We start from the raw sequence: 21,014 nt of genomic DNA on the forward strand, positions 1-21,014 counted from the left end.
TTTTTTATTGGATTGTCAACATTGCAGAACCATTTTTGGGGGGGGGGACACTTAAGTTTACAATGTTATTTAAGAAAATTTCAACAAATGGCATGGACAAAATAAATGGCACCCAGGAGCTAATACTTGGTTAAACAGCCTTTGGTGAACATAACTGCAAAAAAACACTTATTGTAATCATCAATGGGGTTGCTGCACATGGAAATTTGGCCCATTTTTCAGCTGCAAACTGCTCTAATTTTTCAATGTTTGAGTGATGCCTTTCACCAACTGCTGTTTTCTGATCTCACCGTGGGTTTATGATGGGATTCAGATCTGGACTCATTGCTGGCCACTGCAGAAGAGTCCAGTGTTTATTCTTGAACCATTCCTGGGTGCTTTCTCATGTGTGTTTGGGTTGTTGTTCTGCTGGAAGCCCCACAACCTTCAACAGAGACCAGTGGAGGAAAAGAACCCAGTTGTCATACTGGAGTAAAAGTGAAGATACCTTAATAGAAAAAGTAAAAGTGAAAGTCACCCAGTAAAATACTACTTGAGTAAAAGTCTAAAAGTATTTGGTTTTAAATATACTTAAGTATCAAAAGTAAAAGTATGAATAATTTAAAACTCCTTATATTAAGCAAACCATACGACACAATGTTCTTGTTTTTTTTATTTACAGATAGCAAGGGTCACACTTCAACACTCAGACATACTTTACAAACAAAGCATTTGTGTTTACTGAGTCCGCCAGATCAGAGGCAGTAGAGATGACCAAGGATGTTCTCTTGATAAGTGTGTGAATTGGACCATTTCTGTCCTGCTTAGCATTCAAAATGTAATGAGTACTTTATCGGGGAAAATGTATGGAGTAAAAAGTACATCATTTTCTTTAGGAATGTAGTGAAGTAAAAGTTGTCAAAAATATAAATAGTAAAGTAAAGTACAGATACCCTAAAAAACGACTTAAATAGTACTTTAAAATATTTTTACTTAAGTACTTTACACCACTGACAGAGACACAGTTTTTGGACACTGGGTTGAACATTGCACTCCAGAACACCTTGATAATCTGCTGATTTCATGATGTCTTGCACATGTTCAAGGCCCCCAGTACCAGCAAAGCAAATCCACAGCATTATCAAACCTGCCCATGTTTAATTGTAGGGAGGGTGTTCTTTTCTTTGTTTGCTTCATTTGCTCATCGATAAACATAAGGCTGATCTGTGTTGTCAAAGAGCTCTAATTATGTTCCATTAGGCTGGTTTAGGTGGGGGTTTCAGAGTGCAATGGGGCCTTCTTTTGTCTCTTTCAGCAGTGGGGTCTTCTCAGTTTACCATCAACCACATGAAGGGTTGAAAGAAAAGAACACCCTTCCAACAATCAAACAAGCTTTCCCAGTCCTTGCCACAGTTCAAGTATTTCCTGTATGAAATTATATGAATAATGACATTGTTCCTAATTAAAACAGATCTTTCCTACACAGCTGTGTCTGCTCCTGCAATCAGCCTGCTTTAGAAATGTGGGAGTACTTTGTACTGTAACTGGGTAGAAATGATCAGACACTGCTAATTGGGAACATTAGAGGCTGATGCAACCCCTCCTTGATATGCAGATACGTAGTATGGAATATTATGTATATTAATCAAGTGCGCAAATCAATTACAGTAAAAAAAAAACAGAACAAAATCAACATTGCTCAATGAATAGTTAATATTTGTACTCACCATTTATTTGAGCAAGACTGGGAAACAGTCCCAGCTTATATGAGTTATCTGGTAGTGAAATGAGTGGTATGTTTGTGACAGAAGCCAGCGGCCACCTGCCCTGCACCGGGGGATGAGACTAAGAGTGTCCCTCTTCCCCAAGGCTGGAGATGTTACATGTCACCCGAGGGATGCAGGTACTACGTCAACACCGGCAGCAAAGGTAAGCCAGGCACGCAGCTCCACCACAACCCTACTGACATGCTCACTCATGTGAGAGGAGGATCAATATTATGAGGAGGGTGGAAGAAATCTGGCAGATCCTCCACTCCTATTGGCTGTGATTCCCCTTCTGCCAGCACCATAGATTTCTACAATGCCCCTCTGACTATGTATATATAATGTATATATCTGCATTATTACTGTAGCTATATAATCTACCCGATTATGCTGGAACCAAACATATTTCATCATTTCACGAGCCAAAAAAGTGTGATGCGTCCACATGCATAAAGCTTACTTCATTTTTTGGGGCATTTTTTTACTGCGTCAGGTTAGCATACACAGATGTTTGTCTTAACAACCTTCTCCAGTGTGTAGGTTCAAATCTTTTTAAATCAGAAACCATCAGTTCCATTTGTCAGTGTTTTGTTTGGTAACCATAGTTTCCAATTCTGCTGTGAAATGCTGCCGTCTCAGAGAGCTCATTACCATTCCCCATCATCAACATCTCTCCAGCCCATTCATCTGAAGGAGGGCTTAACATCTCATCCACTTTCATCTGATTAGCCCAAATGTGTGGTGATTGCAACCACTGCTGCAGGTACCTCAGCAGCTCAACCCATGTTTTCCACAAAGCCGTCCTGTGTAATGACATTTAAACAACCCCTATTTACTAGACAGAAGAAATACCTGCTTGTTTAATACCAGGGCTAATAGGCAGCCAACCTTTTATAGAGATGCTTATCGGACCCTTTTCATTTGGTGGTATGATTCTGCACTACACAGACTGTCTCTGTGTGTGTGTGTGTGTGTGTGTGTGTGTGTGTGTGTGTGTGTGTGTGTGTGTGTGTGTGTGTGTGTGTGTGTGTGTGTGTGTGTGTGTGTCCCTCAATGGGATAGGAGACAGAGAAAAAGACTGTTTCCCACAGGACAAAGCCAGGCTTCACCCACGGCAGCTCCAACACCCTGGCAGAACACTGCACCTTGGCACACCACACACTGTAGTAGAGATAAAGACCCAGAGGCTATTTTATAAAACCATATGCTGTAACACTCATTATTATACTGAATTCCATTATGGACTTTAATTCAACTGCATAATGATTAGAATGTGTTTTTGAATTACACTGATTAGAGATGCTATTTTTAAAGGGCACTCAGTTGTATTTTCAAGCAAATCTAACACTTTTATTACTCAAGAGCATGTAATGTACCGAAGTTATCAGATCATTGTATATACAGTGTCTCTGCCTGATTGATAGTCAGAAAGAATCTCTAACACTGTCCAGATGACAAAGGACTTCTTGCTCCACTAACTGGAATGATGTTTGTTTGATTCTGAGAGAATGTCAAGAATCTCAATAGTTTTTTTCTGCAAGTGAATCATTCATTTCAATACTTTTCATTTCAAGTATTCTCTTCCTGTTTCTCTGTTCTCAACTGAAAGAGAACACTGATTATCAGAACACAGTAGTCGCCTGCTATAGTCCTGTGTGACCAGGTCCTCACAATACTTTTTGAACATTTCTGAATGGTTGTGCTCTCCACCTGTGTCCTTTAGAGTTTCATTCAGCGTTCAGGGAAACTGTGGAACTGTGTGTCCATTGTGCCTTACTCCTCATTTGGCTTTAACCATTTATGTGTCCTTCCAGAAACAACATGGGAACGGCCCTCCGCTACTTATGGAACCCCAGTGAGACCACCGGCACAAAGGAACTCCTTACCAGAAGGTAACATCAAGCCTCTTCTGACTTAAATCTACCATATCTATTGAGTTAAATAAGTGTCAAAAGTGTTGCTTGCATCGATATAGCAATTCCTCTTCTTCACTGTGTAGTAGCTGTACAACTGAAGCCTTAGCAATCTAACTTGACCTAGCTAGCTGGAACCCTTGTTGGCTTATTTAGGGGCATTTCAGGTTCTGCCTCTCATTACTGTATATCCGAGGAACACCATCCCAGGACAGTAGATGGTATTCCACTGCTGGCATGTTTTCTCCACACACTGGGAGATCAGGGAGAGAACAGCCAGCTGTAGGGATTTGTCAGACCAGACAAGGCTAATCCTTTTTATTTATTTATTTATTTCACCTTTATTTAACCAGGTAGGCAAGTTGACAACAAGTTCTAATTTACAATTGCGACCTGGCCAAGATAAAGCAAAGCAGTTTGTCACATACAACAACACAGAGTTACACATGGAGTAAAACAAACCTACAGTCAATAATATAGTAGAAAAATAAGTCTATATACAAAGTGAGCAAATGAGGTGAGATAAGGGAGGTAAAGGCAAAAAAGGCCATGGTGGCGAAGTAAATACAATATAGCAAGTAAAACACTGGAATGGTAGATTTGCAGTGGAAGTAGAAATATAAATAACGGGGTGCAAAGGCGCAAAATAAATACAGTAGGGGAAGAGGTAGTTGTTTGGGCTAAATTATAGATGGGCTATGTACAGGTGCAGTAATATGTGAGCTGCTCTGACAGCTGGTGCTTAAAGCTAGTGAGGGAGATAAGTGTTTCCAGTTTTAGAGATTTTTGTAGTTCGTTCCAGTCATTGGCAGCAGAGAACTGGAAGGAGAGGCGGCCGAAGGAGGAATTGGCTTTGGGGGTGACCAGAGAGATATACCTGCTGGAGCGCGTGCTACAGGTGGGTGCTGCTATGGTGACCAGCAAGCTGAGATAAGGGGGAACTTTGCCTAGCAGGGTCTTGTAGATGACCTGGAGCCAGTGGGTTTGGCGACGAGTATGAAGCGAGGGCCAGCCAACGAGAGTGTACAGGTCGCAGTGGTGGGTAGTATATGGGGCTTTGGTGACAAAACGGATGGCATTGTGATAGACTGCATCCAATTTATTGAGTAGGGTATTGGAGGCTATTTTGTAAATGACGTCGCCGAAGTCGAGGATCGGTAGGATGGTCAGTTTTACGAGGGTATGTTTGGCAGCATGAGTGAAAGATGCTTTGTTGCGAAATAGGAAGCCAATTCTAGATTTAACTTTGGATTGGAGATGTTTGATGTGAGTCTGGAAGGAAAGTTTACAGTCTAACCAGACACCTAAGTATTTGTAGTTGTCCACATATTTTAAGTCAGAACCGTCCAGAGTAGTGATGGTGGACGGGCGGGCAGGTGCAGGCAGCGATTGATTGAAGAGCATGCATTTAGTTTTACTTGTATTTAAGAGCAGTTGGAGGCCATGGAAGGAGAGTTGTATGGCATATCCTCCCAGAAGGGGCATGGGCAGTAATGGAGCCCAGGTTGAGGGATCTCTCTGCCTGGCTAGTCCAGCCCGGATCCTCCCTGGGCTCCGGATGCCCCGGCCCGGCACTGGAGTCGAGCCCCAGGAAGTTAGGCGGATTGGGGGTAAGGTTAGAGAGGGTGAAGTAGTGTTGAACAGGAAGTGGGCTCAGATTACACTGCCTGTATCTGAGTCCATAACTCAGTCTGCTTGGATAATGCAAAGCATTCATGGAGACAGCCATGGGCTCCAGAATAAGTATGACGGCACCGCCATGGGCTCCCTATCCTATCTGATGATACTGCAGATACCCACCTAGTGAGACTTCATACCATTCCATTTCAGCACAATGTTGTTCTGAGACCTCATAAAATACCTTGATATATATTTCTGTATGTCTCTCTAATAGAGTGTCCCCTCTGATCTCTATTCGCTGCTCCATTATGTGTGAGGAAGAGCTGGTTTATTATATAATGTCTTTACATGGCTGTGGTGCTCAGCTTCCCTCAGGAGTCATTATGTTGGGTCTTTACATGGCTGTGGTGCTCAGCTTCCCTCAGGAGTCATTATGTTGGGTCTTTACATGGCTGTGGTGCTCAGCTTCCCTCAGGAGTCATTATGTTGGGTCTTTACATGGCTGTGGTGCTCAGCTTCCCTCAGGAGTCATTATGTTGGGTCTTTACATGGCTGTGGTGCTCAGCTTCCCTCAGGAGTCATTATGTTGGGTCTTTACATGGCTGTGGTGCTCAGCTTCCCTCAGGAGTCATTATGTTGGGTCTTTACATGGCTGTGGTGCTCAGCTTCCCTCAGGAGTCATTATGTTGGGTCTTTACATGGCTGTGGTGCTCAGCTTCCCTCAGGAGTCATGCTGATGTACAGTTGAAGTTGGAAGTTTACATACACTTAGGTTGGAGTCATTTACATTTTAGTCATTTAGCAGACACTCTTATCCAGAGCAACTAACAGTAGTGAATGCATACAATTCATACATTTAATTTCATGCATTTTTATTTTTATTGTACTGGCCCCCCATGGGAATCAAACCCACAACCCTGGTGTTGCACACACCATGCTGGCGTTGCACACACCATGCTCTACCAAATGAGCCACAGGAAAGACACAGTCATCAAAACTCTTTTTAAAACCACTCCACAAATTTCTTGTTAACAAACTATAGTTTTGGCAAGTCGGTTAGGACATCTACTTCATGCACGACACAAGTCATTTTTCCAACAATTGTTTACAGACAGAGATTATTTCACTTCTAATTCACTGCATCACAATTCCAGTAGGTCAGAAGTTTACATACACTAAGTTGACTGTGCCTTTAAACAGCTTGAAAAATTCAAGAAAATGATGTCATGGCTTTAGAAGGTTCTGATAGGCTAATTGACATCATTTGAGTCAATTGGAGGTGTACCTGTGGATGTATTTCAAGGCCTACCTTCAAACTCAATGCCTCTTTGCTTGACGCCATGGGAAAATCAAAATAAATCAGCCAAGACTTCAGAAAACACATTGTAGACCTCCACAAGTCTGGTTCATCCTTGGGAGCATTTTCCAAACTTCTGAAGGTACAACGTTCATCTCTACACAAGTATAAACACCATGGGACCACGCAGCCGTCATACCGCTCAGGAAGGAAATGCGTTCTGTTTCCTAGAGATGAACGTACTTTGGTGCGAAAAGTGCAAATCAATCCCAGAACTACAGCAAAGGACCTTGTGAAGATGCTGGAAGAAACAGGTACAAAAGTATCTATATCCACAGTAAATCGAATCCTATATCGACATAACCTGAAAGGCCGCTCAGCAAGGAAGAAGCCACTGCTCCAAAACCGCCATAAAAAGCCAGTCTATGGTTTGCAACTGCACATGGGGACAAAGATTGTACTTTTTGGAGAAATGTCCTCTGGTCTGATAAAACAAAAATAGAACAGGACAACAAAGTGAAGGTATTTTAGTCACCATCACAAAGCCCTGACCTCAATCCCATAGAAAATGTGTGGGCAGAACTGAAAAAGTGTATGCGAGCAAGGATGCCTAGAAACCTGACTCAGTTACAACAGCTCTGTCAGGAGGAATGGGCCAAAATTCATCCAATTTATTGTAGGAAACTTGTGGAAGGCTGCCTGAAACGTTTAACCCAAGTTAAACAATTTAAAGGCAATGCTACCAAATACTAATTGAGTGTATGTAAACTTCTGACCCACTGGGAATGTGAGGGAATAAATAAAAGCTGAAATAAATCATTCTTTCTACTATTATTCTGACATTTCACATTCTTAAACTGAAGTGGTTATCCTAACTGACCTAAGACAGGGAATTTTTACTAGGATTAAATGTCAGGAATTGTGGAACTGAGTTTAAATGTATTTGGCAAGGTGTATGTAAACTTCCGACTTCAACTGTAATAATACTCTAGCTCATTTTGAGATGGGCTGCCTTGATATGCAGTGACAGGCCATGAATCACGGCTGATGAGGAACCATTAGAACCCTGTAGGATGTGAGTAGGGACATTACCGTTGACGTATGCAGGGCTGTGACACACACACACACAAACCCAGACACACACACGTACAGACACACAGGAACATCTCCCTTTAGGCCGTTGGCATTATTTTAAGGCCATTGTTTTCTTATGGGCCAGAGGGAGAAGAAGATAAAAACACCTATGAGATATGCTGTGTACTGAGCCGTAGCCCAGTGAGATGGACTGGAGCTGGGACAAAGGAGGGATATAAGGGAGTGCAAACTGCTTTCTGTCTGGACGATGAATGGGAATGTATTATTCCCTACTGTTAGGATGCAAATGACTCCATAACATTAAGATGTCACTTTAAGACATGAGCACAACCTGACCTTTTTACTATAATGGATTGATACACAGTCCTTCATATGAAGGAGTTGTATGTTCCCCCATCTGTTTATCGTTCTGACCTGATTCAGTAATGAGCGGGTTTAATCTGTCAATCATCTCAATGACATTTCTGATCTTTTCCTCTGTAGTCAATGGAACACGTTACAACACAGGAAGTGCTATGCATCCCACGGACCCCCCTGGCGTGCCCCTACGGAGAGCCACTATGGACAAACAGGTGAGACTTTCAACTCAGCACTGCAGTCTGCAATACCCTCTTTAAAAGGGACTTCGCCTGATACACCTATATTTTGTCCAACCCGTTAAGTCTATTACGGTTGGAACATTGCAATCAGCTCAACATATTGATTGGAGTGAAATAGTTGTCTGATATTGATTTCACATCAACATTAAGCAGCTCAAACTCAATAATGGTTCCTGTAACACCTATAACATGTTGCAGGCAAGCAAATTAACACTTTTACTATTTTAATGCAATAATTTACTGTTTATTCTTGATATGGTATGCTTGAAATCCATCACACGCATCAAACATTCTTCAGGACAAAATTGTCCTCTATGGTCCTCCCCAGTCCTGCTTTGAGCAGCTATGAACCTGGGCCAAGAAGTGTTACACGCCAACCCACGTGACTAATTACTCACCGTTAGTGAGTACCCCGTCATCAGCTAACGGGAGAATAGATGAACAGATTTGGGCCATATGGGCAGCTGAGATTTGGACCCCGCCGCAGGGTTTGTTGTCAGCTTTTGAAAGGACACCAGCAAGAGAATCTTTATAGCTCAAACTGGGAGAACTGGGCGTCCTGGGTTTCTGGGAAAGTCCGCTGGCTGGATCGCCGCGCTCCAAGCAGCCCGGACACATCGGTAGGTGCTGGTCAACGGCGCCATGTTTCGGAGGAGGAAGGTGAGAGTGCGTTGATGCGAAGCATGAGGCTTTCACTGGATCACTACAGCTGACTGTGTTGTTGTGTTGGCCTCTGCAGCGGGCTGTTGTAATAAGCAGGGGTGGAGAGGAGGGCACAGTGGGGTGGTGTCCTCGGGGTGATCATACGGTGGCAGCTCTGCTTTTTGCTGCAAACATGCTGCAGCCTCTGGTGGAACGCCATCATTAGAGAGAGAGAGAGAGAGAGAGAGAGAGAGAGAGAGAGAGAGGGAGATAGTAGAACTAGAGAGAGAGAGAGTAGAACTAGAGAGGGACAGAAGGAGAGCGAGAGCGAGAAAGAGAGGATAAGTGTGGCTGCAGCCCTACCCACACAGATAACACCACCACACGCGCGTGGGTAAACACACACACACACACACACACACACACACACACACACACACACACACACACACACACACACACACACACACACACACACACACACACACCCACCCACCCACCCTTCGGCTCCCTCCGCACTCACATACGATGCACTCACATACGATGCACTCACACACGATGCACTCACGTGTACATCAATTCTTCCGCTCATCCACCCTCTGGACCCCAACCCTGAAAAACATCCAAAGATGCATCAGCCCTCCACAAACACACCTACCGAACACACCTCTACAAACACCCACACACTATTATCAGACATCCTGTACCCACACACTATTATCAGACATCCTGTACCCACACACTATTATCAGACATCCTGTACCCACACACTATTATCAGACATCCTGTACCCACACCGCTCTGAATTGTCATTACGCTAACACACACCCACACTGTCAGACAGTATTGTATGCACATACACGTCCCTAAACCACATTGTCACACACACACACACACACACACACACACACACACACACACACACACACACACACACACACACACACACACACACACACACACACACACACACACACACACACACACACACACACACACACACACAGACCAAATCTGTAAAGCTCATAAACACACATGTGGGGCCAGAGAGGCTGTTCATTGGTTGTGTTTTTCTCCCTCCTCCTCCTCTTTTCCTCCAACTTGCCTCTTAATCATAATTAGCCTTCTAGTTATCATCACTAAGCCATTTCCTTCAGACCCTGCCCCCCCTCCTTATCCTCTCCTCCCTCATTTAAAACCCTCTCTCTCCCTCTTCCTGTCTCTCTCTCTCTCTCTCACACACACACACTCCCTCACTCTCTGTCTCTTTCTATCTCTCTGAAGAGGGAAGAGGGAGGCATGGCCATCGAATGTGTAAATAAATCCCCACCTCTCCTTCAGTCTTCCATCGCTCAACTGAACTCAAGGGGGTTTATTGGCGTGGGGAACATATGTTGACATTGCTAAAGCACTCTCTCTCTTGCTGTCTTCCGCTGGCTCCATCCATGTGTTGTCTCAGTAGTTTTCAGTATGGACAGTAAGGAGACACAAGGCTCCTCGCTGCATCCTCCCCCTGCCGTCAACCTCCAGACCTCGTCACGCTTCTAGGACTACGACCAACTGCCTCCACCTCCTCCCTCCACTCCACTCCTACCCCTCCATTCTCCCCAGCCCCCTACTCACCCCCCCCACCCCACCCCCGTGACGCGTCTCCACTCGACTCACCACGTCAGGCAGGCAGCAGGCTGTGAGAGGCAGCCTCAGTTGCAGGAGCAGGGTTTCCCCGTGAGGAGCAGAGAGAGGAGCAGGAGGAGAAGAGGTGTTGTGTGATGATGGAGGCGGCCAGCTTTGACACCGAGGAGAGCTTTGACGTTGACGATGCCTCCTGTCTCTCCCAACAGAACCCGGGGAACAATTCACCAGCCAAGAGGCAGAACAAGGAGATCAAGGAGACCAAGATAACAGTGAGTACCCTGGAGCTCCAAACCCAGAACCTCTCCATCTCACTACCCATCTCTCTCTGTGTCTCCCTCACTCTCTCTTTCTCTCTGTGTTGTTCTCACTCTCTATCTCTCTCTGTTTCTCTCTCTCTCTCTCTGTCTATCTCTGTTGTTTCCTTTCTCTCTCAGAGCAGCAGCAGCCTCAGACTGTGTTTAGGATACAGATCCTGTGCACCAGTACACCAGGGAGAAACAGCAGATGTGACAGAATGTTTATTTTTAGCTAGGATTATTCCCTTTTGAGATAATTGAACAGAAGAAAGAAGATAACAATGTTTTACCCAACAATAGGCTAGATGTTTGTGTATTTCATTCGACCATCTGCCAACGTTAAAATGTACTGCATCTGACCCACTATGCTGTGTCCGTGTAGCAGTGTAGTCTCTGTGTTTGGCTGCAGATCTCTGTGGAGTAATGGGGGAACCCACAGTGCAGGAACACTGCCACCACACCAAACAGCCTATTGGATAGAACATCAGTCTTAATCAGTGGGGTTTCCACAGGTCAACTGCCAATCTTTTTCTCATGGACTGTACTGTGTCTACTCCCTTCTATCAGTCTTGTGTGTTTGGGACTGAGGCTTGCACAAGCTGCATTTACACACAAGAAATGCATCCTCAAGCAATGAAGAGTTTCAGATTTCTCTCAGTTCACAGAAGCTGCCGCAGACTTTGAGTAAGAATAGGTATCCCATGCAGCAAAGTCTTTTTTTTATCATTCTCTTTAAATGTATGATGGGCTTTGATTTTCTTGAAAAGCACAAGACCTTTGTAGCTGGCAGTTGACATCTCTGGGTATATTTAGAGTATATTTCTCTCTGACAGGTCCAGAATCTGACGAGCCCTCTGAGTCTTCTTCTCTAGAAGACATAGAAATATATTATATGAGTGTAATGCTTCATCCCTCCGATCCCCCAATGGACCCGACATCTAGCTGCAAGACAATACTGTTCACCCAGGACTGCCTTCACCAGAACACAACATCAGCACTTCCACATTACAGCCATGATTATAATTCCATCAACAACAGCTAATGAAAACATTTACATCACACAAGCAGCTTGAATTCCTACTCCCACGTATCCATAACTAGCATTCATTAAACTCATTAAACTCATTATACTCCTTATACAAATTAGGGATTTGTGTAGACCACATGTAACCAGGTTTATGTAAAACATCCCTCAGTGTTTAAGTTGTTCTGACACTGGACCTCGTGGTTATGTAACCTATGGGTCTATAATGAGGAATGTAGGAGGAGATGGTGAGTGCTGGGCTGAGGGCTGACAGACAGTTCTGTGTGTGCCCAGTGTTGGTTCTGCTCGGTGGGCTCGCTGACCTGCTCCAGCCACGGGAGCTGTCAGTCTGCCTATTGTGAAGCCCCACCGACCTGCACAGAGAGATGCAGCAAGGCCAGTTTCCATGGTTACAAAAGCAATAGCACACTGATTAATGGCGCTGAAATGGAAAACACTGCCATAGGAAACACTGGAGCCATTCAGAAAACGAATTGAACTGATATTGTGGAAAAATAGAAAACAAATGTATATTTTTTATATGTAGATCTTTTTTTGCAGGTGAGCTTTGTTTTGATAGGGCTTGATTGATGGCATTGTTGACAAAGGATTGGGGTGCTGTTGTGCACCCCAATCCTCAGCGTACTATCCAATCCTACATAAGCCATGATGGTTACTGTGCTTTACTAGTCTGTACACATCCTCAACATTTAACCATGATGTCATATCTTCTGTTGAAATATGAATGGATGAAGCACTGAATATCTCAGAAAAGGAGACCACTAGATTAGGCTACATTCATTCCATTATAATGCAGTTTTATACTTTGCGGTGTAAAGAGAAATCGCATGAATGGGTAATTGGTCTGTGATAATTGATATTCATGGCTTTGTTCAGGGACTCATTGCGTAGAACAAGTGGTGTCGTGGAATGATGGAATAATGGGAGGTTGTAGTCGTTGATGCTGAGTATGGTGTTCATCATGGTGCCAGTCCAGGAGGGTGTTTTTCTGTTGTGCCATGATGCATGTTGCGTCACGCGACCTGTCTTCCAGCTGTCAAGGACAGATTAACGACTTTAACGTCCACCACTGGAGCATGTCTCAGATCCCATATGGGATGGATCATGGCCCCTCCATTAGAGACAGTGGAGGCTGGTGAAGGGAGGATGGCTCATACTAATGGCTGGAATGGAGTGAATGGAACGGTGTGTTTAATGTGTTTTAATCAATTTTAATGAGCATATCCTCCCATTTAAAGTGACACCAGCCTCCACTGATTTGAGACCAGTAGACCCGTAACCTTGTTACCTTGTCTCCTCCATATTATAAGGCTGGTCCTGAGTGTGGTGGAAGGAAGATGCACAGGGCTGAATCATCTGAATAGCCAGCCATGTTTTCCACCTCATTAAACATTCTCAAGTGCTGTTTGACTTGTTGTTAAGAAGAAAGAGTAACAGCTTGTTAGGGTGTCATCTTGTGTCGTTTGGAAGACTGAGATGGGTTATTTTGATTATTATTATTAGAAAATGTTTTCACCAAAGCGGTCACACAATAATCACTCATTATATTAATGAGTGAACACAGAGTTGAAGGAAGCCACAGCATTCTGAGAATAGTGGAGGACGTCTTGGAATCCTTTGTTATTATGGGGGATTGTGCCTTTACAGCAAAAGTAATTTGTCGCTTAGCAACAGTGGCTGAGCACCCTAGAGTGTGTGTGTGTGTGTGTGTGTGTGTGTGTGTGTGTGTGTGTGTGTGTGTGTGTGTGTATGCACGCGCGAGTACGTGCCGGGGGAAGAGTTATTTTCTGATAGTGTTAGCTAAGGTGGCAAGAGATTTATGTGTTGACACCCTGTGTATGTCTTTAAGCATGGGTTATTTTCTGTGTTTTATGTCTTTAAGCATGGGTTATTTTCTGTGTTTTATGTCTTTAAGCATGGGTTATTTTCTGTGTTTTATGTCTTTAAGCATGGGTTATTTTCCATGATGTTAGTGATATTAGTCTATTCAGCAGAGCTAAACCATTCCAATGTGTGAAGTCCAGCTCACAATTTTTAAACATCCAGGCAATAAATGAACCTTTCTACATTTGCCTCAGCATTTAGGGTAGAAATGACTGTATAATGAATGCAGGTAGAGGACAGACTGTCCCTCTGGTTGATTAGGCAAACTGGCACTTGTCAACACTGTCTGCTGTTGGGGGTAAGTGTTTTTCGTCTGTTCTAAACTACAGGAATGACCATACATCATGTGAATCATTCATAAGCTATGACCCTGCCTGCCTCTTTTAGAATCTCCATAACACTGTCAGGCTGAACCATAACACCCTCGATTTGCTGACTGTCCAAAAACATCAACTACTCTAAACCACACAGAGTGCCAACAGTGCCATACATTTCTCCCTGATTTTCCCAGAGGTAATGAATATGAATCTCTTAGTCCTAACAGTGTAGCACCCCACTAAGAGCCCATAAAAGAGTAGTGAGCTATAGAGACAGCCATGCTGCAGATAAATGGTCTCATTTTCTGGAGGAGGTGAGCAGGAGATAAACAACAGCAGTGATAGATGGCGGGTCAGTGTGATGGAAAATCTGTGTGACAATCAGTCTGATCTCTCAGGCAGAAAATGAACAAAGTGACTGGGCTCCACCAACTATGTAAATCATGTTGCGTAGCGTTAGAAAGAGTCTACGACACTTCTATGTGTGTGCTTCTACTACTGTATCTCATGTGGTGTGTGGAAGCATGCATATTATGCAGACGTGTGTGTGTGTGTGTGTGTGTGTGTGTGTGTGTGTGTGTGTGTGTGTGTGTGTGTGTGTGTGTGTGTGTGTGTGTGTGTGTGTGTGTGTGTGTGTGTGTGTGTGTGTGTGTGTGTGTGTGTGTGTGTGTGTGTGTGATTGATGCACCTCCTTTCTCTTGCCTGTCTGTATGTGGGTGTTAGTGTGTACATATTAGATGTCCAGGGGTCATTGATAGAACTGCTTTCAAGCAGGAGTTGGAGATCTCTGCAGACGGCTGGTTGCCTTCAGGAAAGAACGGAGCTCGTGTTAATATTTATTACAGAATAGCTTTAAGGGCTTGCTTCCACTGTTTGACTTCTCTAAATCTCTCCCTAATTCTAAATAGTTTCAACTCCCAATAGGCTCAATGATTTGCAACACAAAGCTTCAAACAATGTCATAGTTACATAAGCAAATATTGTAATCAGCTTGTAGAAATCTGCGGTGTGTTTTTCCTCATCGTGTGCTTTAGCCAAGCAGTGAACACATAATACATATTTGTGCATCTGAGATTCAGCATGTCTGGATGTCCATGTAGTCTTCTGGGACATCATTGGCAGTATGGCATAGACAGAGGACATGTTGTTGTGCCAGAAGGGAGAGGTTACAGATGGTGAACATTACATAATTGCAGTCCTCTAAGGGTAATTGAAGACGCTGTGGACCAGAGTGTGTATTCAGTCTGAGTGCTGGGTGTGTTTAGCTGTGACTCCACTCTACAGTGGTTTGGGATGTTGTTGGTTGTTTCCTCAGTATCCCTGATTGTAGGTCTTTCTCTACGTTATGATGTTGTTGTAGTTTATCAGAAATAAGTGTAAGGATCGTAAGGCCAGGACTGGACGGTTTGTGCTCTCTCTTCCTCCCCCCTCTTTTCTCTCCCTCTTTCTCTGTCCCTCTCCCCTCCATCTGTCCCCCTCCATTTCTCCCCTCCCTCTCCCTCCATCTCCACCTCCGAGGGTTCTCTGGGTCACCATCTTGATGACCAACACCCCCTGAGAGTATTTACTCATTCCTGACCTTTACTCCCGTCCTCATGACAGACACAAACTGAGCCTCCATGTCCCATCTCCAAATGAGAAGCTTCTATGCACATCTCCCACAAATGACACCTTTGATGTCTGCTCCAACCATCGCGTTTCTCCCACATTCATTCCTTAGAGTTAAATGTAATTAGTCTCTTATCCTCCTCCTCCTCCTTTCTTTCTTCCTCTCCCTCTGATGTTTCACAGAAACCTCTCTCACTTGTCTCTCACTCTCTTCAATTCGACTCACAATTTTTTGGCATTCAGATCAACTGCGTCACCTTCCCGCTGCCCAGTGTGACGCCAGATCAGCCAGAGCAGCAGCTACTGAAGCCCAATGAGTGGAGCTACTGTGACTACTTCTGGGTAAGATAGCGCCTGACATCTCTAAACCACTATCCAGCTCATAGAATAAGATCCCTACTTCCTATGTTTATAGGAATCTCAGCCCTGTTACATATGACTTTGAATCCAATAGGGTAGATTTTGTCTGTCATATTAACGCCAACTCATGTGTCTACAAACATGATTGTAACAGAAGCCTCTTTTCACTGAACTGTGATTTGGATGGTTGTTCTTGTTCCACTGAGTCATGTTCTCAGTGGCTGTCTGTATTTCTGTGGCATAATGTGCTCCACTCAGCCAAAGCTCAAGCCCATTGTGTGAAATGAATCTGTCACCTCTGGTTCACGTGGGGCTACCACATCACTCCCTGTCCTATCCACATCCTGTTTCACATAGTGGGATGGGCTGCTCCTTGTTCAACCCTTAGACATACACACACTCATAACTCACACGCAAATGACGAACACACCCACGTGCGCATGCACTCCTTGACACATACATTTGTAGTTCTCTGACTCATACACTCATCCACACACACACACTCCCCAACACCCCTCACCACTCACACACACTCAATGTAAACAATGTCATTTTCTCCATGAAATGAAGTCTGTGGCTGTATTGGTCTGCGTGTGTGATTGATGCTCCATCCTCTCCCTCAGACTGACAAGAAGGACCCCCAGGGGACCCCCTCTGTGGGCGGCTTTGAGGTGCTGCTGCAGAAACAGCTCAAGGGCAAACAGATGCAGAAGGAGATGGCTGAGTTCGTCCGGGAGAGGTAACACAACATAGTCAGCTTGGAAGGGGTCAGTGGTACTGTGTATTTTGTGTGTTGGGAAAGGTTATTGATGCTCTTTATCGTATCTTTTTGATCGTAATCTTATTTGGACTGTTTGTCGTGTCTTATCAGGGTGAAACAGGGTTCTCTTGTCTTTATCATTATGTTATTGTAGAGCATGGGTTATTTTGTCCTTGACAACCTGGCTCCACTCTATAGAATCTATTCATATATTTACATTGTATTTATTTAGCAGACGCTCTTCTCCAGAGCGACTTGAAGGAGCAATTAGGGTTAAGTGCCTTGCTCAAGGGCACATCGGCAGATTTTTCACCTAGTCGACTTGGGGACTGGCCCAACACTCTTGACCGCCAGGCTAGCTGCCGCCCCAGGTATATCATCCCCATGCATTGAGAGTTGAGAGTCAGGTGAACTACTGTTCTGTGGTCTGGGGAAATGCATCATCAAGTGAAATTAGGAGGCTGCAGATTGCACAGAACAAAACAGCAAGGACTGTTTTAAGGTGGAGATATGGTTCTTCTGTTGCAGTCATGCGCAATGTTCTTGGTTGGTCATCTATGGACAAGATAATTGAAAAAAACATGCTTATTTTATTTCATAATATACATCCTTTAAAACGGCCAAGTTCTATTCACAATGGTATTCAGTTGGTAAGAGACAGACATTCCGTAAATACTAGGAATAGATTGTCCACCATCTATGCGTTATCCAGACAGAAAAGAGAAATAGGCAAAATAACATTTCGATTTAGAGCAATAAAGAAATGGAATAAATTAACTGAGCAAACCAGAAACCTTTCAATAAATAAATGTAAACATTATTTTAAAACAATTGAAATATAATACATAGAAATGTTGTGGGACTATAGTAGATGAAGAATCAATATTTTTTAGATTGAGTATTTATTGGGTCATTATTTAGTATATAGTATATTATGTATGTTTGTAATAGTGTGTTATATGTGAAAATGTGTTCATATTATAAATTGTATTTTAATGTTTAAGGACTCTTGGAAGATTAGTCCAAATGGGGACTAAAAGAGATCCAAATAAAAAATTTAAAAAATGCACATTTGAATTCAGATAAATGTGTTGTACTGTACTAGGTTTATAACGTTAAGTTGTAGACGTACACAAAGTGGACATCCTAAACATATGCTTTCATAGGCTTCAGCATAGCAAGAGGCCCCATTTTGCGCCCACCACAAAAGTTCCCATTGACTCAATAGACTTGAGAATTAAGTGGACTTTCACTTTTTTCCCTGACTGCATTCACACAAATCCTTTAAAGGCCCCATTCCCCAACATCCTAATTCAGGGCTGACCTTTCTTCATTGGTTCAGTGAGACAGCTGACCTGATGTCAGATTCTGGCCATATCCATTTCTTTGGAATGGCCTTAGTGACGTCCCGTAGAGGACAGGTTTACTCAGATGTGTATGGTTAATGGGTATTTGTGGGATAATTGAATGTCACAGAAATACGGCTGGCCTTTCTGAGTCGCCCTCAGGGTGGCCATGAGTAAATAGCCTCACATCATTTCCATCTCTGTCCTTTCCACAGGAAAGTGCATTAACTCATATCCAGGCTGTTGTTATAGGATATTGTTTGATATCTTCTCAGCACAGAATAATAGGCTTCTGCCTTTAAACACTGTGGCCACAGTGCTGTATGTCTTTGGGTGTCAGTGATGTACTGGAGGACAGTGTCTCCATGCCCCAATGCTCCTCTGAAACTCTGTCAGCTTTTAAAAAATGTTCTCCTCTATTGGTCTTCCCTGGAGTCCCATACTTTAGAGCCCCATGGCTGTCTTTGTCTGTTGCAGGATAAAGATTGAAGATGAATACTCTAAGAACCTCTCCAAGCTCTCCCAGAGCCCCTTGGCTGCTCAGGAGGAGGGGTGAGTGAGTTAACAGAATAGATTTCTATTCGTTCTATATTCTTCACCATATACCTGTTTGCTACCTGGGTGTTTTCCCATCCATTCTATCCAGTTTGGTTGATGTCTCTTGTTTGATCCCATTCCAGAACCCTTGGGGAAGCTTGGGCCCAGCTGAAGAGGAGTTGTCATGACGAGGCTGAAGTCCACCTCAAGTTCTCCAACAAGGTAGCCTACTGTCTTGCTAGAAGATACTGTGGATGTTATAGATTGCATGTACTGTAACAGACCAAGAAAATTCAAAAATCTCGATGTGAACCGACGGAAGTGGACAACATCCATGCTTCACTCATACCCTCAATAACATTATAAGATGTATTTTCTATGAGCTATGGAGCCTTTAGAGAAGGCTTAGTTGGCAGTCAGTTTATTTATGTGTTCCTTTGGTCAATCCAAGGTCTCTATGACCACGTACTGGGGTGTTTGTTTACCTCACTCTGGTCTGACATGGGCAAAGAAAAAGAGGGGGGAAGCTTACAGCAGCAATTACCAGTGAAGAAAAAAAATCTACTGGGTCTTTTAAGAATGCTTAAAATAAAGCAGAGGTAGCCTTGAAGCTTTACATCGCCTCCATTGTCTGACTAATTAGTGGTGTCTTCTGATGAGCCCCAGGCTGCGGACGCGCAGCACACCATGATCCCCTCTCCTCTGAGCTCGGAGACACCCCGGCTGATGGGATGGGGTTAGGTAACGTGTGGTCAAGTGGAAGAGTGAGAAATCCTCTTGAACATATAGTGGCCTAAGTGCACTTTTCATGACTATTTGTATCCATGCTTTATGCAGCTAGGTCACATATATCCTGTATAGGCCTACTAGGACTCTAAATCGGTGTATAGTAGTTAGATAGGCAGGTGCAATGTAGTTACAGTGTAGTTACACATGATTACATATCAATTACAACTGTAATAACTGTACCTCTTCAGCTCCAGTGTGAGGTGGAGAAGCCCCTGCTGACATTCAGAGACAACTTCAAGAAGGAGTTGAAGAAGTACGATCACCACATCATAGACCTCAGGAAGCAGCTGGCCAGCCGCTATGCAGGCGTGGAGAAGGTATGGACCATTCTAAACCAAAGCATCCTATAATCCTTGTCCTACAATTCAGGTTTTCCCAGAGAAGCTTTAAACGATCCAAAGTGTATGTCAGAAGAAGTGGTTTAGGGATGATCTGACTACACCACAGCATTATTCTGTTGGACTATGGAAACCATTCAACCTATTATAAGATGAACTGGTTTTTTGCTCAGGAAAAACCTGTTGCTTTTTGTTGCCTATCTTTCTCCCCATGGTAATCCTATAGACTAGATTAATCAATCGATTGACTTCATACGATCATAACGTCCTGTTTTATTTTAGTTGGCATCCATTAAACACAGGAGATTTTGTGGGTTTACGGTCCGTGCCTGCCAAGTGCTGTGTTTACATTTCCAACAGTGTTACATCATGACATTGGAGAATTGCCTCAACAGACGAGATGAAGGAAGATCCTGTGATGTGAAATAAGAATAGATTAAGGGATGAGGCTGGGATTTGAGTGGGGAAATAGGTAGCCGACATGAAAGGGCTGCAATGACTGTGGTAATAGCTGTAGGTTCAGTAGATCTGAGGATTAGCATGAAATTACTCATATTGTTTCTGTATTCACACTGCTACTTGGGTTGCTGTAGGCCCGTAAAGCCCTGGCAGACCGGCAGAAAGATCTGGAGGTGAAGACCCAGCAGCTGGACATCAAGCACATGAACAAACACGAGGAGGACATCAAGAAGGCCCGGCGGAAATCCACACAAGCAGGTCAGGGGTTAAACACACAGTGCATCATATGTAGAGCAGCCGCACGTCACAGTTCCATGAAACACCAGCATAGCGGTGCCGATTCTACCCCCAGAGAGGAGAGAACATGCACCCAAAGCATGCTGCATTCTCAGGTGTGCTTTTTATTAACTTACCACAGTGTACTTCTAAAGGCGACAAATTGCTTCTCTCCTTTCAAATCTGAGCCGTTCAATTCACCCACAGCTGTGTTTCTTGATAAATCAGCCCTGTATCGCTGAGCAGCCGCTTTTATGTTGCGTAAGCCGCTTTTAAGGCCACTCTTGCGTTGCACGCAAAATGCCTACCGTTGTGATGTTGTGCTGCCATTGTGTAAAGTTGTGGTGGTGTTTTCAACAGCAAGAGGCATAGCCGACAGAGTGAGAACTCTGTTGAGGAAAGCACCCCCTGGCACAACACCAGAAAACATTGCAAAAGAGAGCCAGTAGTATT

General features: G+C 43.7%; 1 protein-coding gene across 4 annotated transcripts in view; it reads left to right on the forward strand.

Moving 5' to 3' along the window:
- LOC106601502 (growth arrest-specific protein 7) overlaps nt 1-21,014 on the forward strand; it is a 31,172-nt gene that overhangs the window by 3,670 nt on the left and 6,488 nt on the right. The window contains exons 2-11 of one of the 4 annotated variants that reach the window (XM_014193726.2): nt 1,788-1,908; nt 3,560-3,637; nt 8,154-8,242; nt 10,753-10,815; nt 15,940-16,038; nt 16,680-16,795; nt 18,640-18,714; nt 18,843-18,921; nt 19,677-19,805; nt 20,420-20,543. In XM_014193726.2, the coding sequence (XP_014049201.2) occupies nt 1,788-1,908; nt 3,560-3,637; nt 8,154-8,242; nt 10,753-10,815; nt 15,940-16,038; nt 16,680-16,795; nt 18,640-18,714; nt 18,843-18,921; nt 19,677-19,805; nt 20,420-20,543 (973 nt within the window). Of the gene's footprint in view, nt 1-1,787; nt 1,909-3,559; nt 3,638-8,153; nt 8,243-8,694; nt 8,930-10,530; nt 10,816-15,939; nt 16,039-16,679; nt 16,796-18,639; nt 18,715-18,842; nt 18,922-19,676; nt 19,806-20,419; nt 20,544-21,014 lie in introns of those variants that run through there. The other 3 variants (XM_014193727.2, XM_014193729.2, XM_014193728.2) reach the window with 3 other exon arrangements.

This window comes from Salmo salar, chromosome ssa03, assembly GCF_905237065.1.
Source record: "Salmo salar chromosome ssa03, Ssal_v3.1, whole genome shotgun sequence".
NCBI lineage: Eukaryota > Metazoa > Chordata > Actinopteri > Salmoniformes > Salmonidae > Salmo > Salmo salar.